General features: G+C 39.6%; 2 protein-coding genes across 6 annotated transcripts in view; one reads left to right on the top strand and one right to left on the bottom strand.

Annotated features, from left to right (window-relative positions):
* Window positions 1–22001, bottom strand: part of SLK (STE20 like kinase) — a 49191-nt gene extending 27190 nt beyond the window's left edge. For all 4 annotated transcript variants that reach the window (XM_068197979.1, XM_068197981.1, XM_068197982.1 and 1 more), the window contains exons 1-2: window positions 21713–22001; window positions 1222–1386 (exon numbers count right to left, since the gene is read on the bottom strand). In XM_068197979.1, the coding sequence (XP_068054080.1) occupies window positions 1222–1386; window positions 21713–21862 (315 nt within the window). In that variant the 5' untranslated portion in view covers window positions 21863–22001. The remainder of the gene's footprint in view (window positions 1–1221; window positions 1387–21712) is intronic.
* Window positions 22002–22633: 632 nt separating this feature from the next.
* STN1 (STN1 subunit of CST complex) overlaps window positions 22634–27493 on the top strand; it is a 45894-nt gene continuing 41034 nt past the window's right edge. For both annotated transcript variants that reach the window (XM_068197992.1, XM_068197991.1), the window contains exon 1: window positions 22634–22760. The gene's annotated coding sequence lies outside the window, so the exon portion shown is untranslated. The remainder of the gene's footprint in view (window positions 22761–27493) is intronic.

Here is a 27493-nt window from a genome sequence, read left to right as displayed (position 1 = left end):
AATCCTGTAAACATTATTCCATTTACATGCTTCTGTGTGCCAAGTAGGTAAGTGTGGGTAAGTGTACATAAAGAATTTATTTCTCTAAAATTTGTAGTTTGGTCTGACAAAAGTCCCTTTGTTAGAGAAATCACGTTTCTAATCTTGGAAAGCAAACGTGTATTTAATGTCCAGCTCTCATTCTTCTCTTCTTTGCCCTCACTAAATTCTGTTTATTTACATCATTAGCCTTGTGGCTTACAAGCCCCTGCATTTCACTGTAACTATGTTTACTTCTATCTTCATTCTGACAGTGAAGTCTACCCACTCAGTTTCATATATTGTGCCTCTATACCTACTTGCTTTCCTGCCTACTTGCTTTATGCATAGAAATTTTTTCACTATTCCACTGTTTTATGTAATAATTTACTCGGCACTGAGATCACCAACTTCTGAGCTTAGCAAAACAAATGTGCATCAGGAAACGTGGCATTACACTTCCACCATTTGTTCAAAGAGTAAAGCTTATTTGTAAGATGCCCAGGAAATCATCTTTTACTTGTTTTAGGCATCTTTTTGAAGTATAAGCTCTTAATACCCATGTATTCTTTGTACCATTCCAAAAGCACCTATAAATATTGCACTGGATTACCTACAAGTGCAAACTGTTCTGTCACAGCTAAAGCTATCCAAGCAAACACCCAGGATCCAGCACAGCAGGGACGTGCGGCCCCACATATGCTCTCTGCACGTCAAGGTACAAATACCCAGGGCTTAAGTAAATTAATTATTGTTCAAGTCCTGGGAAACTGTCCTTCCTGGGAGTGCCAATAAATATGCTGGCATCTAAATATGTACTTCAAAGGCTGACCTTTCCAGCACTTTATTTATTTTTCAGGTGTGGATTCTGAATCTCACTTAAAATCATGCTAATGTAATTGAAATCTGAGTCCTGCTGTTACAAATAAGCACCAGCTGAGAACTCTCTCAATACACAAAATGAACTACTAATTTTCACATTTTAGATTCAAACCCCTGACCAAATGACTCAGGGCAGCACAATTCTGCAATGACAATTTCCTAAGTCATACTCACAGTTTACAAATTAGTTTTGAAACTGAGCAGTTAGCCCAACAGTGACAACCTAGATGAAATCTGACAAATATTTTGATAAAGAAAAAAGTGTAATTTTAATAACCTTTTGAAATAAGAAAAAACATTTAGAAGAGGAAAAATACTGACCCACAGATTGTTTTCATAGTAGAAAGCATCTAGGAGCTTGACGATATTAGCATGATCACAGGATGCTAAAATATCAATCTCTACCATGTAATCTTCAAGTTCTTCTTCTGATTTAGTATCTATCACCTTTGCAGCAGCCAGAACTTTTGTTTCTTTGTTCTGAGCCTGTAAAAGAAAAGTCACAGCAAACATAAATGAATTTCACCTGAAAACTGGCACCGGCAAAAAACGCCCAGAAATAAAGCAACTCTCTCTATTGACACTTCTCTACAATTTTCCTGCCTCCAGTTTCCTCCTCTACAAAAAGAGAACCCCTGCATATTAAAGAGGAGATAAAATCTAGCAGGAAAAGGGTTTAATAACTTTTCTCAAGGTCAAGAAACAATGAAAGACAAGAATGTAAAAATACTTAATTCTCATCACATTCTTTAAACCATCATCAATAGCTCGGGATAACTGCTGCCTTACAAAGACAAAGTTTTGTGCTGCTCCTCAAGCACCATCTATTAACACATGGCAAGGAGTAGGAAGGAGCCTCTACCCTCTGTTTCTGCCCTTCTGACTCTCCCCACGTTGTGGCAGCACTGCTGTTCCCAAAGCCAGGCAGAGAAGCAGATCCTCCCCCAGGAACCAGCAGAAGCTCCTCTCCAGCCAGGGGCTGTATGCAAGCTCCCAGCTCCAAGAGCTGCCAAGCCAGCATTGGTTTGTCTGGCATTGCATTCCCTCTGCTTCAGCAGCCTGGGAGGACTCCCAGAGGTGGGACCCATGGAAGGTGGGGCACTGCAAATGCTGCAGCCTCTACTGCTTTACTCCTCACCCACACACCAAGGACCTGCTGCTGCTGCAGTGACAGGGACAAGTACAGAACAAGCAAAATAAGCAAAGGGAAAACAAGATTTTGGGTACCCGAGGAAAAGAAAAGGCATTTCTGCTGTGCATTTAAATATTCGTTGGTTTTTTTCAAACATAAGAAATTTCAATGTTTTTTCAAACATAAGAATAAATAAGTCACAAGTCGGGTGACTTATTTAAATAGCAAAACATTTAAGAAACCTGGAAATAATACTTATTAACAGAACACTGCTGAAACCTAATCACAAAAAAATATATACCCTCTCTAAAAATTCTCTTGTAAGTTATGTTTGAAGAGATGCTCAATTTCAAGCTGCAGCAAGCTCTAAACAAGTACATTTTTCTCAAGCCATCATAAAAACACTATTTTGTCAAGTAGTGACATTTCCAGTGGTTACTTCTGAATAAAGGAAGTGCAGGACTGAAGTCTACTTCACCCATTGTATGTGAAGACCACGAAACAAAGTCCTACATTTACTCCATAGAGTTTTTGACATTCAAATGAAATTAAATGGCAAAGAGGGGCACAGGCTCTCTCTAAAGCAGCAACAGGCAAGGACCTGCAGGGGGAATTCCAACTTCTGATGTGAAGCATCACAAGGTGGTTCATCCTGTCTCTGCTGGTGTGGATTGGGCATGGCCCCAAACCTATCTGGGATGATCCCAGGACAGGACACAGCAAAAATCCCAAAACCTGAACTTTGTCACCTAATGATTTATACCAACATCAGACAAAAGCTGGTATCAGAGAGCAAGAAAGAATTCTTAAGAATAATTCTGAAGGTCTAAATATTATTACTTGCACAGCTATAAATAATTCTCTCAATGTGGCAAAAGATAATAAAATATTTAAAGATAAACATTTATATTAACATTCAGTAAAACAGCAGTAACAGCAAAACACGCTTATAAAGCATAGTCCCAGCTGATTCATCTCATGTTGAGGGTAAAGGTTTTCCATTACTTTTCTTTTTATCTCAATATTCTTTCCAAAACAAAAAACAACCAAATCTTCCCAACCTCAATATTTGCCCTCCCATATTTAACAACAAAGATAAGTAATCTGTATAACATCATTTGAAAACCAACTACTGAGAAGTTTTCCACCACACATTCTAATAATAAAAAGGAAAAGGTCTGCTTAGTAACGCAAACAACATTTGTTTTGGTTTCATGCTTTGTAGCAAGAATGAAAGACCAACCTTCCTATTCTAGAGCTGCACAGTAAATTAAACACAAAAAGTGAAACAGATGTCTGACCACAACAGAATTAGACTTGGTAGCTTTACTTGTGCAGAAAAATGGTTTTTAAAGCACCTTTCTAAAGAATTCCAATTTTAACTGTAAATATGCTTTTTGAAGCATGCAGCATGGCCACACACTTTTCACTGCACCCTAACGGATACTTTAAAAAATAAAGCTGAAGTTAATTTTTACACAGATTTGCTTACAAACTATATAATGGCAATAATATTTTGTTTAAATAAAACCATCTACAACAGGTAACAGATGTTACTGCTTCCAGATTTAGTTTCACCTTTGAGCAAGAAAGGCATTGCTAAGTTAGTGTGAATGATTACATGCTAAGGAGTTTGCTGCATTTACAGCATATATTGTTTTTTTCTACTGACAGAACACTTTGTATTTTGATTTCTCCCAGATCCTTTTGCTTAAAGTAACTTGAAATCTGCTCTGAGTAAGCTTCTATTGTGGTAGCTCTATTAAAACACCTCATTACAAACCATGAATTATTACAGAGACAGTGTGATTATCTTTATGAGCATCTTAAGAATTATAAACAAAACAAATGTTTGCCTTTGTTCTGATTTAAAAATAGTAAAATTTTGTAGGTCTAGATCCAGACTTCTTTTCCAGCTCTTAAAAGAAAAAAGCTTTAGAATTAGCATATTTCCACTGGCTATTTCTGAGGACTGATGAAACATTTTAAGTATACATATCTAGTTACACCTGAAAAAAGATTATATGCTTTCAAGTTCTTTTTGAATAAGGCATTAGTCATCTCCACCCCACAATGCACTCTATGAAAAATACCCATCTATTTGACTTACTGTAAGTAACGTGCTCTTTTGAACTGTGTAGGAAAGGATTTTAGTGTTCATGCACAAGATTTATGAATCACTGTACTGTACAGTGGAAAAAAAACCTCTTTGGATTAGGAGGAACAAAAAGCACTTGCAACTTCGTGTGGGCATGTTTGTTTTTTCCAAACTTTGGCTGAAGTCTTTTTTCTTCCACAAAATGTTCTCCAAAGGTCAGAGCCAGAGCAAAAATGATTGTGTAGAAGCAGTCTTGATTTGCACATGGAAGTTCTGCATTTGGGTACACCAACACCTAAAGTCAACCTGCCATTTACATTACAGGACATATTTTGAAAGGGCAGAACTTCTGAGTAGCAGTACCCAGCAGTTTCTTCCTGTATTTTAGCTCTCAGCTACTAATTCAATTTATTCCAAATGCTCTGCTTAAATACATTTGATTCTGTGTTTATGATTAAGTGACTTAAACCTCAGTCCTATGCTAAGAAATCCAAACTGGCATTGTCAATGGTTATGTGCAGACACGGAAGAAAGGGGTAGAAGGATTCATTAACAAAATTTGATCTTTTCCAAAGATACATACATAATAGATGAAAACCAAATTTGATTAACTCATTCCCTCAAGACGTGACTAATGCAAGATGACATGGATATTATTAACTGTTACATGCAACAACACACAAATATTGCAATCCTTTCAGTAAAACTCCAATTTGGATTATGTACTGAGGGTTACTACAGCAAACATTTTCATTTAAGGAGAGAGGATGCACAAGGAAATAACCAGCTGTACATTACAGCATGGTTCTTGCAAGGGATGGCACAGTCTCATCAGCTGTCAATGCACAGAAAAACACACTTAATTCTAATACTTTGAAAAAGATGGATTGCAGGCTTGTATAGAATAATTCGTCTTAAAAACTACAACTTGCAAATGAATTTGTCTGAACCTACATCCCTTACACTGGAGTGGCAATGTACCTCTAACACACAAAAGCATTGCAGAAATCTGAAAACGTCTCAAGAAAGAAGAATAACCATTCCACACAAAACCAAGTATGAGAAATTAGTGACTCCTCCCTAACAATGCTGGATTTTTGCATGGTGTCATATAACGAAATATAAGTTCTAGAGGCAGAAGCTTTGTGAAGAGCCTGAGAGCAGAATATTAAAAGGTAGTTTACTATCTGGGCACTAGGCCAAGAAGTTGCATATTCCCAGCCCTGGACAGCAGGGAGAGCAGAGCTACTGCTCCAGAGTAATAGGATTACAGCTCAGAGATAACACACAGCCTTTCATCTTCTGATGACCAATATGAAGTTTCAGCCTTGCTTGTGAGGAGCTGTTTCAGTTTTGGATCACCGCAAACACTTCCTTCCCAACTGCGCATCTCCTCTGCAATGCAGCTTTGAAAATCAAACAATATTTACAACTGAAAAAAAGTTAAGTACATCCTTCACCTCTTGTTCAGCCAGCCAGGAGCAGGGCTGAGATATGAGATAGAAAATTGTTCATCACCTTTCCTCCTGATGCCTGATCTCTTGTGAGATGTTACATAACCCCACTGCATGTTTTGCAGGCAGCAAAACAAATCAATTAAGAAGCTTTTCCTTTCTGATTCATTCTTCTCAACAAAACCATATAGTCATAATGACGGATCATCAGAGTTGTCAAAAGGGGAAAAACACACACATCCCCATTCAGCAAAAGATGTTTTTCCCACATAAAAAGCTCCACTTTTGTTTAAAATTGGGATTGTCAGATCTAGCTTCACATAAATTTTCTGACAGTACTGAAAGGCTGGCCTTGTACAACACAAAGGCAGGAGCTGTTTCTCTGAGCTACCACAAAGCAGAGATTTCAATCTTTCTTAGAATGTATGAATTAAGGGAAAAAAATTCCTCTCATTTTAAATTTTAGCAGCTCTATCAAATAAAAGTATAAGAAGTAGTGTGGCCTACTGAAAAAACTGCAGTGGACTTTTGTTTAGTCTAAGTTTCCTGTAATATATTTAACATTGTCCTGTACATTTAGAAACTAAAAAAATCCTGCATGATTGACCAGTATCAAGTGTTCAAAGTTCTTTTCAAAAACATAGAAAAGTGTTCTTCATCAGTGAATTTTATAAAAGAAGTCTACCTTAGTCAGATAAAAGGAAGCATTAATTCTAACACTAAATGTTAAAAAATATAATTAGAAGTATCAGTTTGAATTCAAGAGCAAATAGCTACTCTTGCAATATTAAACCACAATTTTAACAATAAATCACAAGTTCAGCCAATGAAGAAGACAGCAACCTCCACAGATTTCTGGAAATTAAGATGAGTCAGTCATTTCAAAGAAGTTGTTTTTTGCAAGAATCTTCACTGCATGATGTTTGAAAATGCAGTAGTAATAAATTTTTTTAAAGGAGATCATTTCAATTTTTTGTTTAATTTTAGATATGGTTGGCCCAAGGAATTAAAGAACAGCTAACTTCAGTTATACCTGCTGAAACTTGTTGAAATGATGGATACAGAAGATTTATTCCAAAGATAATGAAAGGAAGTATCCCCCACAGAAGATGCTACACCCTTGAACTACAGCTGATCAACCAAACATTTTCCCAGCCTGCTAAATGCATCACAGCTACCCTACTATACAGTTTCTTCTACTTTAAAAGAGCTTAATTAAATGCAGTTTCCCTGTTTAATGGGGGGGGAGGGGGTTTGAACAAAAAACAACCACCCTGAAATAGAAATACAGATAAAAGTGCCTCTATTTCCTACAAGCAAATGCTATTCCTACGAAAGTGGAGGCCAGGGTTCAACCCTGACTGCTGAAGCATCTTTATGATCCTGTGGTCTGGTGCTGCCTTTGTGGCTACGCTCGTTTGGGAGCTGTTTCCATGACAACTTCACTCTTTTAACATTATCCTTGTACTTTGTACTTACTGTGGTTCTTCTGCTTCCCCCACAGTTGGTTTCTGAGGATTCCACAAGATATTTCTGGGAGTGGTATGAAATATAATTTTCATGTTTAACCTCATGTTTCCCACTAAGTATTCTCATTAATTCTGTGGTATTTTGTGTACTAGCTAAGTAGAGATCCCATCCTGATTGCACATGCTTTGTGCCACTGAAATTAGAAGGAATACTTGAAAAGTACATGAGCTGAACTGGCAAATATGTGCAAAATAACTGAAACAATCCTTTAGAGCAAATTTAACAGGGGAGAAGATATCAGATTTCAGCATAATTCTTATTTAAGCAAATACATTTAAAACACAGAGTAAAAAATAAGAAAAAAGTGCTAAATACTGGCAATAAAAATACAGCTATGCTGTTCTATAATAACACATGCTATTTTCCCTTCTCTCGCTGCATGATGGCCTTCGTAAAAGCAACAGGGAAAACCAGCTGACAATATTGGGAATGCATTTGTAACTAAAGCATTAGGTGGTATCAGAGGTGTATGTGCAAAGGAGTGGTATTTTTTGCCTAAATTCAGTTATAATAACTGTACATCCTACTTGCTAAAGCAGCATTAAAACACACAATACATTCAACTCCTAAACTTGAGAAGGGAGAGGTGTGACAAATTGAGATTTATCCCCACAGTGCTAAGCTGCTTTGCCAGTATCTTTTCCCTGCAGAGGACACTAACAGTTGCTGGCAGAGGTTCTCTGTTTTATCCAGCAGCAATGACAGCCTCAAACTAACTTAAAACCTCCTGAAAGACAGTAACACAGTGGATCTTCATCCTGGATAACAAACATCCTAGTTATTTATTTGGGTTTGTGTCATTAGGAAAAAAAACAACATAAAGCTTAATGCTTACCAATTTATTTTAGTGACTACAGATTAAAATTCAGTCTATTCCAATAATAAACACACCTTTATTCCAAATGATGTAATTAGGAGTGCCTCCAAGAAACAATGTTATCAATAAATAATTTTTAATCAAACCATAATTACTAACTTCAGCTGTTCCCTAGAATTAAGACAAACAACATGTCAGAGTTGAAGCTGTGTACAGACTGTTGTTTTATCAGAAAATTACCCCATTGCCAAGTTGAGAATTTTATGATTTGCTTTTGATAATTTTATTATTTGTCTGAACATAGGACTTAAAAAACCTCCAAGTCCTTCACCTGGGAAGTTTTTGCTATAAACTTGCTTCTAATCTTTAACATCTGCAACGAGCTTTAGTTCACTGGAGCTCAGAGCCAGCATTCCTCCTGCTAACCCTTTTTCCAAGGAGATATTTGGAGCAGCTGAAGCTCACTCTGGAGCCTTCTACAGACACGGGCACCTCTGAGTCTTTTGGCTTCCAGCAGCACCAAGTCATTTTGTTTACTCGCACCTTGCAGACTAGTGTACATCCCCAGATGTACAAGTATAGCTCTAGTATAGTCCTTTCTTTTCTTTTTTGTCCTTTTTTTTTCTTAAATAGAGTGGCTCAGTCAACCCAGAGTTCCTCGGAGTTAAGTTACAAAACAAAACTGGGATCTGCTTTGCCCAGAGCTTTTTAGCCAGATCAGATGCAAGATGGCTACAGCTGTTTGCTGACCCAGCACAGCCATTCATTACGACAAAACAAGAAAAAAACAGTGCATCTGACTTGAGCATGGGAAATTCTGTCCCTCCTAACTGGATATCAAGTCAACAAAATAACAAAGAAAGAAAAATGACAATTTCTTTGGGCTTTAGAACCCTTCAACAAAGGCCTTCTGACATGTTACTAGGGAAACTACATAGACCCAGAAACGCAATGTGGCATAGCCATTAAGTTAAAAAAACTTGCTGTCATAAAAGCAAAGAATATTATTAAAAACTCTACATTTCATATAGCAGAAGGAAGGCATTAAAAGACCTGCACTAAGACAATTTATTTTATGTATTTATTGCAGAAAATGATGACCTATAACAGATGTAACTTAACTGTCATTTAAAGTGGAAACATCTTACTAGCTCAAATATACGGCCAATTTGGGAAAAGGTTATGTATAATTTGATACTGCAATGTGGGCCATATTTACATTTCACAATAAGCACAACTAAATAGCCAGAGGGGGAAGATTAAATGAAACAAGATGAATGAAGCATCATCACCCCTTTTCATTCATTGCCCTCCTAAAATGAACAACAACAAATGCAGAATACTTCATATATTTTAAGGGAAAAATATAAACTATATAGGCGGCTTAAGATTCAGTGTTTTACAGAGAGATACAGTTGTAGCAGAGGGAAAGGAAATGAGACAATGCATGAATACCACACTGAAACTGGCAACAGCTCTTGCAAAACTATCAAAGCATATATTCTGTTGCTTCATGCATACACTAGTCTGTTAAAATAAAACTTCCTCTATTTCTGAAGGAGTAAAAGGAAGTAGAGTAACTTTAGAAAGTTTTAACTAAAAAAGCTCTACATCATTATCCCTCACTTTTAAGTAAAATTGTTACAGAAACGAATTCATATTCTAATTATGGTATTAACATATTTTTTTAAATAAAATTTAGAATTCTAGCAGGGAGTCATTCATTCCTTAAGTACAATCTCTAAGGCAATCTAAGAGAAGCCAGCTGCAAAGACAGCAACAACAACAAAGAAATCGACATTTAAGCACTCTGTAACGTAAACAAGTTATTTTCAAGTCAGTCCCACCATAATAAACTTTATTAATTATAAAATTCACTCTGCTGGTATATGCTATTTCATGCTAGTACAGTCTATGACTTGCCAGTAGCTTCTCTTGTGCTGTAAATCCTGATCCTAAAGTTACACAGCACCTCACAAGCACAAAATGAAATTTCAAAAGGTGTCTCACAGTTTAGATGAGCTGGCTACCTTTGTGCTGCAAGTATGATCTCTCAAGAGATGAGCAAGAACCTTCTCAATAAACATTTGGTATTCCTTGACAATTGGCTATTCAAGTACCACAAAAATAGCATCCTGGGTTCTGTAAATGAACTTCATTCTTATTCAGCACATAGTGGAATATGCTGCTTTCTGATGCTGCCTTGCAGATTAAATGTTTGGTTTGTTGGGGTTTTTTTAACTGTTAAATTTAAACAACTAACCAATTATGAAAATTGACTACTCTGAGAAACTATATGAATGCAAATCCTATTACTTATTGGCTATTCTCAAAGGAAATTTAAATTTAGAAGCATGCTACTGATGATATTTTTCAAATTCTCACATTTTATGCACTTGCAGTTTTACATTTTACTGATTAGTGTAATTTGTTCAGAATTTACCTAGAATGCTACTGATAAACACAAATGGCCATGGGAATAATTGCATAACTTGATAAAATTATATTTTAAAAATCCAGATAAACAAATCAAGACAAAATTCTTCAAGTCTTTGAAAAGCTCAATGCACAAAATACACAAAGGAAAACCTACTGCTTCACTCAGACATTTGCAACTAAAATTTATCAACATAAGGTTTTGACATAATGTTGGAACATCATTCTTCCTCTGACAGACCTGTTGAGAGTCATGCTTACACTGAACAGTTAAGCACACGAGATGTTCAGGAGGAAGCACTGTTCTTGCCTCATAACAGTGGGGCAATGTTACTTTTCATGGAATTATGGAAGCTTTATTTTGTCCACGTCCCCAAAAGTGACGTTGCATGGCCCTTAGGAGGAGGTCTTGTTAAGGGAAAACTACTTCATTTCCTTATTCTTCGTCTCCCTCTCCATGTTTTTTTTTTTTTAATTGATTATTAGGCTGAAAGCTTTTTGAAGCAGAGGACTATCTTTTGTTGTATATCTGTACAGTGAGAGGGAAAGAAGAATTCCATTCCCTCTGGAAAATTATCAAAGCCACTTCTTGCTCCGAAACACCTTACTCACTCTGAAACTCAATTCAGTTTCTCTACTTTCCTCATAAAAGGTAGATTTAGTGCCAAATAAGAAGTCTTAGAAAATTTTCAATCTTTTTTGGCAGGTATTGAGCACACCCAAAGTAGAAAAGAGAATCACCACCTGAACTGGGATCATAAGCTTATAGTCAATTTGCAGTTAAAGACATGCCTAAGTGACGAAATGCACCTAGCAATGGACATCAGTGGTGCTAAGGGGCAGAACCACTGGCTGATAAAAACACCACCAGCATTTCCCACAAGTACCTTTTTATTAGTAGTTGCTACCAGCAAATGGCTCCTACAAGTCTATTTTTTCTTTTGTCCTGACAAAATCATTCATCTGACATACCTTGACAACCCCAGAATGTTAACATGCAACCCTTTGACAGCTACTGAAGCCAACGCTGATACTGTGCTGTCAATTCTCCCTTACATTGGCAGCATCACTTGTCTGGCCCTCTCGTGAGCTGGTCAGGGCAGCCAAGAAGATTACGTGGACAATCAGCTTTTGCGTGGCTTAGTTCTTGAACCAGATCAACACGGGGCTGGCAAGCACCAGGCCTGCCACAAGGAAGGATGTGGGAAGGACAACACACTGCCAGAACCCTGCCTGCATCGACCTGCGCCGTCAGAAACTGCTGTGGAAAAGAGTCACGGTAAGACCCTGACACTCATCATTTCAGTGTCACCCCTGGACTTAGTAAAATGCACTACTTTGGACGGCAATGTGTCACTGACTGTTTCACTTAGTAAATATCACAGTTCCACACGGTTTTAGTGCTTTTTTGGGATTTAGTGCTTTTTTGGGATTCAGAATTATCTTCTTTATATTGCACTGGCTAAAAGTGAGGTCCTATGTCGGGCCACTAAAGGCCATAAATTTACAAGAGCATCAATAAACACTGAAATAGACACCACAAATAGCAGAGAAAACAAACCTGTACATGAACTCCTTTTTATATTTCGCTTTTAAGTGCTAAGGCCAGTGTGTGGGTTTTTTGTTTGTTTTTATTCAAATGCCACACGAAAATCAACAACCAGCTTACTGGGTTCTTAAGCTGGCCAGAACATCTATATTTGCTACCAAGAGACAGTTTGAAATTGGAGCTAGAGCCAAGAGCAAGGGGGACATTGTCAGGTACCCCAGCTACCCCTGTCAACAGGAAACACTTGTCATTTCAATAGTGATTTTTAAGCTTTCACACTTTCCTTCCCAGAGAGATGAAAAATAGCAGACAGGTTACTTTTAAATTTACTTAGTACATCCCCACTAATAGCAAAAACTAGTTAGGAAGAGGGAAAGAGTGAAAAAGCTCCGGTTAACTCTGAGAGTATCCATTTCTTCACATTACTGGGATGATTTGAGGTTGTTTTGGGGATAATTCCTGTTCCAAGTATTCTGACTGTATTTCCCCACGATGATCACAGCTCACGGTGTGCTGTAGCTGCACAGACCTGAGCTTCTGACCTTTGACTATCCAGCAATAAAAACCAGAACTGCTTGCCTGAATAGTGAACTCAAAGACTTGTGGCATCCACAGAAGTTAAGCAAGTAAGAGAATGAGAAGGACAATCAAAATTATTAAAGGGTCAAGCAGTTGTCTTATAGTAAGCAGACTAAAAAGGTTGGGCCTCAAACAGGAAAAGCTGAAGGTGGGGCAGGAACATGACTGAACTTTACAAAGTAAAAAAAGGCAGCATATGAATTGAATAAATCCTGATTGAGACAATGGCTGTGAAGGAGATGAGGGTTAACTGCAACATTTTAACTTTTGCTGAGGCACTCAATTAACATTTCTCCATCAATGTTTTACTGCCTTTTGATTACAAAGGTATTAACTCTTTTCCTGGTAAAATACTATTCAGAAATACAAGTGAAAAGTATTCTTCTATAATGCACAGTGTAGATGTGTTAGAGAAAACCTTTGTTTTTACAGCATAAACCTGTTTCAGGAGAACCATTACCTAGGAGATGAAGAAATAATAAAATCCTAAGAGGTCTTGCCAAGCTATTACACTATCAATGACAAAGTTACAGTAACTTTCCTCAGAACACTTTGTGAATCACAGCTATGACTAAACACTTCTAGAGACAAAACTCAGTTCCTTAAAGTCTTCCTTAAACAAGGAAGTCTCAGGTCTAAAAGGCCATTTAAAGAGATATGAAGAAAGCAAAGGGACAGTCTTCTCCCAGCTCATTACTAAATTGGCTGGATTAAAACCCAATTCTGCCTTAGGATGGGGATTCACCATTGTTTCCATACCAAGTAAACCAATTGTGATGTAGGCACAATTTCAGTTCTGGGGTAATGGTTCTCCCACAAAAAACTTTACTTTCATTCACCCACTCATTTTAAATAACTGCATAATTGCAACTTCAGAAAAAAATCAACCTGAAAATATTAACATTTATTTATTCACTATGGCATTCTTTGTTTTCTAATTTTCTGAAGCAGACAAATTTTCAGGATGGACACTTGAAGGTAACAGTCAGTCCTCTGCAGTAACAAGAGATTTAGCAAATTTTAAACACTAATTAATAATTTATTTGACTATTGCAGTATGGTCTAAACTTTTCACTTCTTCATGTTCTTCTCCACAGAAAATAAAGTAAAATTTGAAAATTATACCATAGAATAGTATGCCTCAGGTAGTCAGAATATTCTTAAAGCTACATTTTGTGTGGAACTTGATTCAAGCATGAGTCTAGGTTTGAGCAATTTCTTGCTCTAGGCTATAGGCAATCTCCTAATTAGAAAACGGCGAAAAGATATAAACATGGAAGGCAGACAGGAAATACTTTGTGTCTCACTCAGCTTCCAAATTACCATTCACATTTAGCTGCCTTACATTAACCTATCTATATACACACACGAAATCCCACAAAATACTAAAAAACCCAGTCTTAATCCAAAATACTTAAAAAAAAAAACCCCACCAGGGACAAATTTATAACTTTAATATTTTAATTTGCTTTTACATACATTGGAAACTCCTTCAAGAAACACCATATCCTCCCTAAAACCAAGTAGGGTAGTTTAAGCAGGTGAATTAAATATGAAAAGAATCTTACATTAACATTTTATTGCAATTTTTTTTTGCTTCAGATAAATCTTCTGCTGCATATAATTCAGCTGGTTTGTGTCATGAACATAGAGCATATTCAACAGAAAATCTGAAATGTCAGTAGAAATTAACATTTCCAGTAAAGCCTTCATTTTCTGTTGAAGTGTGAATACCATTAAAAGTGGTTTCAGTTAGCCTACTAGCTTTTATTGAATATTAGGCAATTTCTATTGCCTGACATCCTTCAAACATATTCCGTAAGTACTGGGTCTTCTTTCTCTCTAATAAAAATTCCTTCCCATTTGTGAGTGGAAAAACTGTATTTCCACATTACATATTTGAGATATATCTGAGACTTAAAATTCTTTCAAGCATTCCACACTAATCTTGTTATAAAGTCATTAAATGTGAACTAGAGTATTTTATATGGTTTTGCAGAAAAATTATAAAGCATCACTTTTTTTACTCTGTGCTCTTAAATCAATCTGCTTTCTGTGCTATTAATTCCATCTGCTTTGTTTTCTAACTGTAAATTTCATGGCTTTTCCATCACTAAACATAGAAAACTGGAACAATCCAAACAGTATCAAAAGAAAAGACAGCACAAGCACTGTAGTTGAGAAATTTGGCAGCTACTGTAAAATAAGACAATAGGCAAAAGAGGTGAGACACTATAAATTTGTCAACTCTGTGTATAATCTGAATATAATTAAAGGTTATTGGGGAAGTACAAAGAAGCAAAGACTGAAAAAGTATGTATAAACGACACATCAGCCACCAGGGTCTCAAGGAATGTATTTCAAATCTCAAATCAGAGAGTTTAATTACAGAGTCCTCTTGAACACAGACACAACTGTCATTGAAGGAAAATGTTGTTTACAACCTTAGGAGATTCTCAAAATGTGGGTCATGGCCCACAAAACATGGAATTCATAAGTGCGTTCAATTTAAACAATGACAAAATCAAATAAAAAGAAATCTCAGACTGGGGATTGGGATATTTGGAAATACAAACCCAACAAATTATTTCTAAAATATTGTTTACAGGGTGGTCAAAACTATAATTTGAGTCATTATCAACAGAAACCTTTCAACTACTGCTGTGCAACACTGGTGTGTGTTACTACTTGAAGGATTGTAGTTCTGGAGGACCCTGCCAATGATTTCAAGTTTAACCACGCGGTCTACAAACCATTAACAAACCCCAGTAACCAACAAAAACCCCCCAAAAACCCAGAGCAGAATTATTTAATTAAAAGGACTGCATGTGATTTAAGATAAAAGAATTATTTCACTAAGTCAGAACAGCTTAAAGAAGCTTCGTTCTGCAATCTATTTGTCTTGAAGCAGTCACATTTAGCTTAGGCCTGAAATCTGAAGTTTTACTTTCCAGACAAGAAAACACAGTCCAAACAGTTACACAAACAGTTAGCTAAGAAATATGATACATCAGATGACATGAAAAAAAAAAAAAAAAACAAAAGGGAACTTAAAAAACATTAATAAAATCAAAGAATGAGCTCCTCTTTACTTAAGAGTTTTACACAGTTTACATAACTATGCTCACACCTTGGAAAAGATGACTACCTTACCAAGAACTGATCATCAGCATTCTATAATTATCCTCCACAAACTGTCTGCAGTTTTAGTTCCAAATTCAACAGACAGACAATACATTACTCATAAGTTAAGTATTGTGATGCTGATTTGAAGCCAATTGATGCAAATATTTCCAAAAAGTAAGACACGGTGCTTTGCTCCTTTTGATTATTTCCTTGCTACAGACAAAAAGGAAAAGTAAGTAACAAGTAGCCATTTCAGTCAAGAAAGTTATCTCAGTCCACAATTTACAGATGGCTTTCTGGCACTACCATTTCCTCAGAAAACTGAGCTGGAGTGTAAAGAGCTCTGTAAAGCTTTCCCTTTGACAGGTTTCCCAGAGTTTAAAACAGCATTCTGCCTTTTCCTTATCTGGTATCTTCTAATCAGGCTAAAACTGCAATAGTGTGAAAATAAAGATAACATTGTAGGGCATGTCACCAAGCTGACCAGCAAGATTACAATCGTTTGCCTCCTATGAACTGTCATGCATCTTTTTTCATCTTTCACGGCAGCCCTACAAGACTCAGGCTACTTTTACAGAGATTACTGTTCATAGCAAGTTTTAAGTAAAGTTTAGTTCTATTTTACTTAGACTAAATATTTAAAATATCATATTGGTACCTTATACATTACTCTCTTGAGAGTAAATCAACTCTCATATCCCCTCTATCTACTAATGCCTCAATGGCTAAACAAAGCAACACAGCACTTCAGAGAATATTATTAATTCAGATCTCCTGAGGGCAACTGCACCATTCTGCTGCTCCAGTTTAATGAGAGGTCGACTTATATAGTCAATTATGAATGAAAATAAATTAGAAGAAAACATATTGGGTATAGCAAACAATTTTAATCAAAATTGCCAAGAGTTCTACACCACTGATTCATTCTTCTGTATTGAACTTCAATTTAGAACATTTTCACCTCCTATTTCTTTCCAGGTCTGGGCTCATGGCAGTGTCACAGGAAACTTGTTTGTGAAACACCGTGTTTGACTGGAAACTTTCAAGTATGAGTTTATCTTCCAACTAGTACCAAACATGTAGGACTTAGACAAACTCAAGCAACAGCCTTCCAGAGGGAACTATATCATTCATAAAGGAATGTCTGCAACGTTTCAACAGCTCTACCAAATTCTTCTAAAGAATTAGTGGAACTAATGACACCACATAAGTAAAAAGATAAAGAGTAGGAAAAACAAAGCCTATCTGTGCTTCAAGCTTAGATATCAAGTAAGTGGTCGAAATCTGTTCCTGGGTTTCCTAGGTTACAGATGTAAAAGATACCTGCCCTAGGCAGCAGCATGATACATTACTATCATCTGGTAACTTCAAATTGAAATATGCAACTGCAGGAATTTAGAACATTGTGCTGTAAGACCAAAGAAATTACAAAGTATAAATTCTCCTTGCTCTGTCTTTAATTTGTTTATAGGTCAGACTAATTAATGTATTTTCTAGGATTAGAAAATAAGTTATTATGTTAGTGGTACACAAAAAAAAAGTAGTTCTAAGCAGCTAACAGCAGTCAATTCATATTTAAATATTAAAAGGAATTAAGAACACATAATTATTAAATGATATAATTGGTCCAGTCTTATTAAATCACTGCTTTAAAATTCTATTTGTTTCTACCTGCCGTAAAAGACATTAAAACAAAATCAAGCTGTCCTGTAAGTCATATAGGTACATTACAGATAAGATGGCATCAAATACAGATACAAAAACTTAAATGAAACAACATTGGGTTATTTGACTTGAAGAAACACTGTTGTCAAAAGTCCACTATGACCAGCCAGAGGTGAGTTGGTACTGGCCACTACTACCAATAGAAGTAAACATGACCACTTAATGTAGCTATAATTTTCAGAAGATAACGCAATTGGTTAATGCTGTTCACCATGATTAGGGTTATCAGCTTGCATAAAATTTCTTCTCTGAGCCTAAAGAAAAAACAGATTTTTTTTTAAACCAAGAACCAGTTAATTGCTCAGAGATGGAAAACTTGTGCTAGTAACTTCAAATGAAGTTTTCATTTTATTTTCTGAACTCCTATGACAATTTTTATACACAATGCTTCCAACATCTTAGATTTAGTGTAATGGATGAGATATTATAAAGGGGCAGAAAACTTCAGTTCAAACAAAGAAGGCTGAATGAAATTCCAAGTCAGACAAGTCCAAAGAATTCCTTAATAATAATTTAAAAATATATATACTATATACTATCTCTATATACACATACAATATAGAGATATTCTGTCTTATATAGTATAGTGCCACATATGTTTAACCTTTATGGAATCTGTTCCCACAGAAGACTTAAAATTAGTACATTTGTGCAGATGGTACCCATAATAATCATAACCATGGCCAAAAGTACATTAATTTCTTGGAGGAGTATCCTCTAGTAAAGGGCTTAGAGATGACAACAACTAGACACTATGAAAATACCTTTCTGCAATGTAAGTCTTCTATGTGAGTGTACAATGTCCTTACTGCCAGAAGAGGCTGGCAAATTTTACTGAAATACAGGCCCAAGACTTGATTTAATTCAAAAGGTTAACTGAGGAAGATAAACATCATTAATGAAAATTTAGATATCTGCAGCGAGAAAGAGCCACACATCACATCAGGCACTTGAAAGGTCTGTTTTCACACCATCTGAATATTTACTTCTGGGAATTCAGAAAATAGTTTAAAGCTGATGAAAGTCATCAACACACTGATCTACCTTACAGCAATGTTTACAATGTGCACAGAACTGCGATTTGACACAATAGTGTACTAGAACACACAATACAGCAACATGATACAATAATGTAACTACTTTCTCAAGCAAACTGATTATAATTACAATAAGAGCCTATGTTTTCTCAGGGCACTTAACCTAATCAAATCAAGAGCAGTTTCAAACTGTCCCTCTTTTGTTTTACACAGAATCAGAGGAGTTTTTTGTGTCTGACTGCAAAATGTCGAAGTTGAAATCAGCCTCCAGTGATAATATTATGTGTCTCCAGTGTCTGTCAGAACTCTAGCAGTCCACTCAGTAATTCTAAATAATCCATGAAAACCACATAAAAGAGATTGGAAAAAAATTCTATCATCAGGAAACTCGAAATTCTCTTCAAGGGCCATCACCTGACACTGAAGTAGTGCAAGGATCTATAAATTGTAAAAGGACAGAAAACCACACCATTATTCTTTAGCCATGAGCAAAAAGAAAACAGCCTAAAAGTGGCCTCTTTGAAGAGCCTGAAAAGGGCCAGAATAAGAAGTCCTACACGGCTATAAACCTTTGCCATCAGTAATCTGCAATTACAGAGCTCCTCTGATCACAAGAGACTTGCAACAGCAGTTGAAACAGTATTTCTAAACATTACTTACAAGTCCGTGAATACAAAGGTATGAATTGTCAGAACTCAAAAAGCCTTAGAATGCTGCAACAAACAGCTTCAAAGGAAATAAGCTCTTCTAGAAATTTGGCTAAGATATTAAAAAAATAAGCAAGATCCTTGTACTTGATTGCAAAGAAGGAGAATGAATCACAAGTTTTCAGTGACCTTAAGACTTCTGTACACAAAACTAATTATCACTGGACAGCATTTTTAAGTAAATAATTTAATCAGCGAGGCTTCCCAGTACTGTCAGAATCATTTAGAGTTGGTTTTGAGCTTTTATTTAATATTTGACACTTTGTTCAGAAGATCAGTTACACAACTAAACCAACTACTCCTCTATGGGAAATCATAGCATGCAACCAACCTAAACCCACTTTTTAGAAATTCAAAGTATACAAAGACTTATTTATATGGCAATTCCATTTTAACATGCATCTGCCAAAACACTGTCACACACAGATCCTAAGATCTTAAACAAAGGCAAATGTACTTTTGGCAAATGTAACTGACACTAGGGTGATGGGAAGGTTGGCAAATAAAACAAAATCCATTACACAAAATGAAAACCCCAACCTCCACACTTCCATTACCTAAAGACAAAGTCTTTTAGCATTCTTGAGAGCTTTGTTCTGGCTTTTAGTTCTGAATTCCAAATTTGAGAAGGAATTGAATGTCTATTCCTGCAGCTTGTCATTTGAGGTGTATGTACCCATGAAAGAACAACCTAACACGCCTTTCCTGCTTTGCACACTGTTTCTTGGGAAGCACGCTCAGGTGCAGGAACACAAGTACAGTTTGTACCTGAGTGTAAGCCTCCTTCTCAAACTAGATAGAAACAAAAAGAATGCTGATGAACACATGCAGTAACCTACCATTTTTTTTTAATGGGGAATTTTTTTCCAGGAATATTGCCTGTTAATTCTCATAAGGGTGAATTTCAACAAGTTGACCAGAGTAACCACATCTGTAATTCTGTCTACAATCAATTTCAACAGTGAACTCTGTCATTTCAGTCAGAAATAAATCTCGAAGTGAAAAATGACATCCTAGTGAAAAACATTCTCCTGTTTGTGTACAGAGTACACTGAAATGCAAACTTTACCAGCTGCCTTGCTCAGACACCTTACTCAACTACTATTGCTAATACAGACATGCCTACAGATGAAGTGAGAAGAGGTTTGAGGATGGGAGGGGAAGTGCATGTGGGGGAAGAGGAAAACACATTTAGTATTACATCTGAGGCGTATTTTCAGAAAATGGGAATCAAAACTCCACTAGGAAACTCAAACTAATACTCTGGAAGCGCTGTTAGAGATGTTATGTTTTTGTGGTGAGCAGGCTTTATGATAGAGCAACTTCAGACACATTCCCAGCCATTTAAGAAAAAAACCCCAGAACTCTAATCTTCAAAAATGACATAAGAACCACCATCTAGACTGTGTATTACACCAGCACCTAAATAAACCAGATGATCTTAATATAGAACATTGACACAAATTCCTCGGGTGAAATGACCCCACCTAACATTCTGACCGTACTGTGGCTCTTCTGCTCAAATATACAAACAGGTGATACCACCACAGTACAATAGAACCTAAAATAACTTCTACCAAAAATAGCACAAGTTTCATGAGTACCCAGATTTCATAAACTCAAATGCAGACCTCTAAATATGTTTCTTGACCGAATTAGCTCTCAGAAACACTGTAAATGCCATCCTCTTGTGCTATTTTTTCTTAGTCTCCAAAATCTACTCCAGAGCTTCAATTCATGTCAGTTCCCAGTTCTCTCATACTTATCCATCAGGATGTTTTTTCCACGCTATCCAAACCAAACATGGAGCATTTACACCTTTTAAGAAAGGGGCAACGTAGCTGAAGATTTGCCTGAAAGTTGAACTCTTGTCAAACACTAGCAGAGTTGTATCTATGTCACTGTAGTCTACTTGGCTTGATAAATTCTAAATAAGCATCCTTAAAAACCCTACTTGTAACAGTACACTTGAAGATTTAAAGAGCAAACAAGTGAGAGAAGTTAGGAGATCCAACACATGGATTCCAGCACACAGGGAAAGCCAGGAGAACACAGCTCTTTAATTCAACTCCACATGGAACAAGGTGGGAGAATGCCCATTAGAGCGAGGACAGCCTGGCTCGGTACACTACATCTGTACACTTCGGTACACATGAAGCACAGAAGTCAGTTCTACTGTTCACGGGGTTCCTTCCGTATAGGAAAAAAAAAAAAAAAAAAAAAGTATGAACTTCGGATCTAAGAAAATGCAGTCTTTGTAAGGTTAGGAGCCATACTGCACACGAGTCCCAAAACAACCCAAAACACAGAGAGAAGTGAGCAGTCCAGCAGCGGGCAGGGTGGAGCAGAAGGCGGGACAATGACCTAATAGGTCTTTTCTATCTTTAGTTTCACGAGGCTCCGTGGCCAAGAGGCGCCGGGATGCCCCGCTCTGCCTCCGGCCGCGTCCCCCGCAGCGCTCAGCGCCCCAGCCGAGTTCTCCCGAACTCGGCGCTGCCAGCAGGAATCCCGAGGTGAGGAGCCGGCAGACAGGGAGCCCGAGGCAGCGCTGCAGGCAGAAGCACCGCTCCGAGTCACTTCTCAGCTATGGGAACACAAGCGACCCGCGCTGCCCGCCCTTACCTTGAACACTTTACCGAAAGCACCATCGCCCAGCTCTCCTATGATTTCCCAGAACTCCTCAGGGTTCAAATCCCTCTTGACGTGCTCGTATTGTTTCTTCTTCTTCTCGCCGCCCAGCTTGAAGATCTTTCGAAAGTTGAAGAAGGACATTTTGGCTGCAGCCGAGGGATGGGGCGGGCGGCGGTGCCCCCTCCGCCCGCCGGGACCACCTGGCGCGGGCGGTGATGCCGGGCGCGATTCCCACGCGGAGACCAAAGTCTTGGCGTCGCCCGGGAAGCGCCGTCACCGCCGGGCGCTGCGGGGAGACAACACCCCGCGATGCCCCGTACGGGGCCGGGCTCGGCGCTGCTCTCCCCGACGGGCTCGGCGGTCCCTACTCGGCCGGGCCGGTCACCATCGCGGCAGCAACAAGTGCCGGGCTCCCTGCTCGGGACGGGCGGCGGCGGAGTCGGAGGAGGGGTCACGGCTCCGCTGGGAGGGCGCAGCTGCTGCGCGCCGGGCAGCGGGGAGCGGTCACGTCCCGCCCCGCAGGACGGGGCGGACGCAGGGAGGGGCGGAGGCTGCCCCGCTCCAGGCTCCCGGCCGGTGTCCTCGCGGAGCGGCGTCGCGGGGTGGCACAGCGGCCGAAAATGACGCTTCGCTGCCGGCCTCTCTCCCGCTCGCTCGCTCCCTCGCCCTGTCGCGGAGCGGGGCCCGGGCGGCTCCGCTTCCTGCGGGGCGGCACCGGCGGCACCTCCGCCCCCTCCGCCCTCGCTCCCGCCCGCCGCCGGCGCGTGCGCCCCGCGCCCCCGCCCCTCTTCCCGCGCTCCCGGAACCGCCTCGCGCCCCTCCCGCCGCTCCGCCGCCGGCGCACGCGCAGCAGCGCGCGCCCCGCCGCTCCCCCTTTTCCCCCGCGCGTGCGCACGCGCCGCACCGGCAGCACGCGCGGCCCTCCCCCGCCAACGGCTCGGGCCCGGCACAGGCGGCGGGAAGAGGCGGGGCTTGCTCTGCCCACGTGACGCGGCCGCGGCGGCCCCAGCCAATAGGAGCGCGCGGAGGCTCCGGGCGGGTAAGTCGGTGTCGGGCTCAAGATGGAGGGGGCGCCCTCAGCCCCCTCGATAGCTCAGAGCAGCGCTGGCAGCTCTGGCGTGGGGATCGAGTGCTCGTCCCTCCCTCTGCCCTCCCTCCCTTTAGTCCGCTGCGTGCCGTTACGGGAGGGGCGTGCGGCACCGGGGCCCTTCATCCTCTGATCCCGGAGGACATCCTCTCTCCCTGCCGCGCCGCTGTCCCGTGCAGGGAGGGTGTCCCCAGCCCTGTGGCAGAGGGCGATGTTCCCTAGGCGGGGACAGCTGCCCCTCAGTGCCGCCTGCGTGCCCCGAGCCCCCAGGCCCGCCGCGGGAGCCGAAGGGCCGTGAGGGGCTCCCCCTGTGTGTCAGGAGCCTTAAGTGGGCCGGTAGTGCCTCCTGGGGGGCTGGGGCTTGGACGTGGAGCTCTGAGGAAAGTGTTGGTAGCAACAGAGGACGCTTGAACACTTCCTTTTGTTTGTGGTCCGGTGCTGTCCTTAGACCTGCTACTGGTTTATCTTCTATCATAGCAGGGTGTGATGTTCTTGTGCTGCCCATTGGGTATCTTCGGTGTCTTATTTAATCACTGGGACAGGCCTGAATTTCCTTATCTCACAACCTTCTCTTCCCACAAGTGTTTCCTTCCTCACCCTGAAGTCTAATTGTATTTGAATAGTTGTGTTGTGTCCACGCCACGCAGTGTGGGGCGTTTCCTCACCTGAAAGCAAGAGGCGTTCCCGTTGCCTGGATTAGGGGCAATTAGCAGACGTGGGGACAGAGTTTGGGCTGTGACAGGCTGAAGTGGATCCAGCAGCAGCTGGGGCGATGCTGAGACCTCAGAGACATCTGACAGTGAGACAAACACCCAGGGAAAATCGTGTAATGCCGTATCCTCGTATGAACCCGAGTGCCTGCAATTGCCATTGACTTAAGCTGCATGATGAGCTTCTGAAGATCAAGCCTCTGGTGTGCATCATTCCCAGACCATTTTATTAGCGTGACAATAGTTTGCTATATAAGGAGGATGGTCCGTGTGTAAATTCAGTAATAATAATGAGGCATTGAGATGCCCCTGACACAAAGCGTTTATGAATTGAACAACAGGGTTCTGTCATGAGTCAATTTCTTTAAACTGTATAAAATCAGTTCCACGGGTAGTCCCACCCTATGAATAGAGAGCCTTTCAAGTACTCTTGCTAAACTGATTTGTTGTAATAATCAGCGTTTGTTTTCAAAAATGATATTCAGCTTTATGGGCTCCTTGTACTGACAGCTTGGCAACAAAAGGTAAAACTGTTCAGGAGGGTGTTAAGACCAAGACTCTTTATGTGTGTGAGGGCAAAAACAAGAAACAACAGCAATCCAAAGGAGCTGTTTTATGTCCTGTGATCTGGCTGGCTGGCTCCACCTATTAATTTCATAGGCAAGTTTCATTCAGATAGTTTGAATTAAATACAATAACAGAGTGTTACCAGCAGCAGTTTAGCTTCTCATGTCTTAATTTTTAAAGTTCAGTTTCTTTTTCCTCTCTAATTTTTCTTTTGCCACTTCAGGTGGGATGATAGCTTTGATTTGGATATTAAAATACAATGATGGCTTGAATAATAATTTTCATTAATATTTGTAATTTAATATTTTGATTTTAACTTGCTTTCTATTGGATAAAAAGTGCTTTGGGACTAATTTCTTCAGCTTTACTTAAACTGACTGGTCGATAGAGGATGGGGGAATAAAGGACTCCAAAGGCTGGCTCGGAGCAGATCGTTGGTGCCATCCTACCAAGGACTGAACGTTAGCAGCTGCTGCATGTCTGCTGCTTTAGACTTGTGTACACAGTCTTCCTGTTCCAGAGAGCTTTTAATTCATATAACATTGAAAATATAAGATGAAAGTCTGGTACAAGAAAGGAGCACTTAATCTAGTGATAAGGCTTTGCTTTTGACTTCTTTCTTACTCTTGAACAAGTAATTCAAGATAAAACCAGGATATATGAAAAGGAAAACTATGACTCCATCTCAGTCTTTCCCTTATTCTTTCATTCTGGAGTTACAGCTTGCCACTCAATCCTGAAAATAAACTCCATCAGGTGAAGGTTAAGTGCTAGTAGCAAATCCTTCCCAATTTGCTGTGACTTCCTGGTTTGAAGGAGCCTGTATGAAGCCTGGATTTTGTGTGTGTGTGTTTTTTTTTTTTTTTCCCTGATAGCAGTTCTTAGGATTGTAAATGTTTCCAGATGGTAAGGATAAAAAGGTAAAAGTGAATTATATTAAAATTTCTCCTCTAGGAATTTAAAGCAATGCTTTTTGGAAATTCATTGCTTCCTTTAAATGTCAGAGGAAGATGTTAAAGTAAAGATGTTAAAGAGCTATCTTGATTGTGTATCCCATATACTGGCTTAAAATAGCTGTAAACTCTTTATGACAATCTTTTTAATCTCTTTGTGAATTAGAAATCTCTTTTATACTTCCTGCTGCTTAATATCACCATCCTTTCTCATTGACTCAACCACTTAGACTTGAAACTGTTCCTAACTCCCTCTTTAAGTTGTTTCTTTTAAACTACTCCAATTTCTCTTAATTGAAAGTAAACACTTCAGAAATTTAATTTGAAATGTGTTCTTCACAAGATTTATTGCCCTTTTGGTGCAGTCCTAATTCTGTCTTCAGTTCTTTCAAAATACTTAATGGTAAATTTTTATGTTGTCTTGACTTTCTGTCCACCCACTCTTTCACTGATCTCCAAAATTCTTTCTGGTGATTGAGCTCATTGAACTGCTGTAAGGTCACAGGTGGCTTGTTTGTGGTTAAATCTGGAGTGCAATTCGTGATTCATCCATCTTAATCTGTCTGTCACCTTTGGCACTCAGCACTGTCCTTTCTGTTTTCTTTAATCGACGTACCCCATGTTTTTATTGATGTTTTCTAGTAATGTGGTGGCATTTTTTCATCAGCTCTGCCATTTCTCCTCTGATCTGTTCCCAAAGTTAACATTTTGTCCTGTATTGGGCTCATTTCAGTTCTAAGCACCAATGTAGCTTCCAGATCACTGTAGTGATCCGCAGTGCAGGGGGATGATCGTGTCCTGGTCCTGTGGCCATACTGTTTCTGATAAAGGCCAGGGTGCCACTTGTCTTCTTGGCCACCTGGGCAACTCCTGGCTCATGATAAACTGCTCTTGACCAGTGCCCCGGGTTCTTTTCCTCTGGGCCACTTTCCAGCCACTCTGTCTCAGCCTGTAGCCCTGCATGGGGCTGCTGTGACCCAAGTGCAGGACCTGGCACTTCCCCTCCTTGAGCCTCACACCGCTGGCCTCAGCTCATTGATCCAAGCTGCCCAGATCCCTCTGCAGAGCCTCCCTGGCCTCCAGCAGATCAACACTCCCGCCCAGCTTAGTGCTGTTTGTGAACGTAGTGAGGGTGCGCTCGATCCCCCACCCGGATGATGGTACAGATATTAAACAGGGCTGTTCCCAGCTCTGATCCCTGGGCACAGCCCTTGTGGCGCCGCTCACCACCACGCTCTGGGCCCGGCCCTCAGCCAGTTTTGTAGCCAGCAAAGAGAGCCCCTGTCCAGGCCACGGGCTGCCAGCCTGTCCAGGAGAATGCTGTGAAACACAGTATTGGAGACTTTTCTGAACTCCAGGCAGGCAACATCCACAGCTTTTCCCTCATCCATTGGGTGGATCATCTGGTCGTGGAAGGAGGTCAGGAGATCAAGCAGGACCTGCCTTCCCAAAAGCCATGCTGGCTGGGCCTGAGCCCTTGGTTGTCCTGTACATGCTACATATACAGCACTCCTAAAGCCTTTCTAATAAATGTGCCATTGATAGAGCTGTGTCTTAGAGACTTCTCTTTCTGTTATGCAGAACAAAAAGAGACTTAGTTTTGTACTCAGTATTTTATAAGCATTTATGATATGAGTACCAGGAATAGTTCAGTCATAAATAATACAAACAGGAAAAAATTAGAATAGCAGAGGTTGAACACTCAAGAGCTTGCCCATGTCTTAGACAGGATCAATACTCAGGCTGATATCAATAACCTGGGTATACTACTATTTATTATATGGTTTGGGTTTTTTAACTGCCTTACTGCAGGACCAGTTAATCTAAGAATTGCCATAGAAAGATGTGGCATTTGGAAGCTTCAACATATAAGGATATTACTCGAAGTTTGCAGTAACAAAGCATCAAGTATTAAAATGTTTAGGAATAGGATTAGCCTAATTTTGACTTCAGAAAAGTCTGTGTGTTTAATCTAAATTTGCCATACTTTTTCAGCAGTCAGTGGGGAAATGTACCTTCACGGGGCAATTCATCTTCCCCATTTTAGATACTTATCTTTATTAGAGTATTTGTCTGTGTAAGGTGAATTTACTGGTAACATACAATGGGAGTTTTTCCTACCTATAGAGACTCCACTGCCAGCAGAACTCTTGGAGTGCATTTCTCTTGATGTCAGCAACACTTCTGGGAATGATGACAGAGCAGAAATAAAAATTGCTAAATTACATTAATGTTTCCAAGTAAACCTGGGATGGTTTATTAAATGGACTTTATCTGAAATTAAATGGCAGAAGAAAATAGCAATAATATAAACATCAAAGTTTGAATAAGGATCAGATATTTCAACAAAAAATACAAGAATATTTCTTGGAAACATGTCATGTCAAAAGCATTCAAGTTTTAACATGTTGACTTTATTGAAGCTACAGCAAAAAAATGTTATTTTCTTATTGCT

Source organism: Anomalospiza imberbis, chromosome 8 (assembly GCF_031753505.1).
Source record: "Anomalospiza imberbis isolate Cuckoo-Finch-1a 21T00152 chromosome 8, ASM3175350v1, whole genome shotgun sequence".
Lineage (NCBI taxonomy): Eukaryota > Metazoa > Chordata > Aves > Passeriformes > Viduidae > Anomalospiza > Anomalospiza imberbis.
This window is presented reverse-complemented; position numbering and strand designations above follow the sequence as displayed.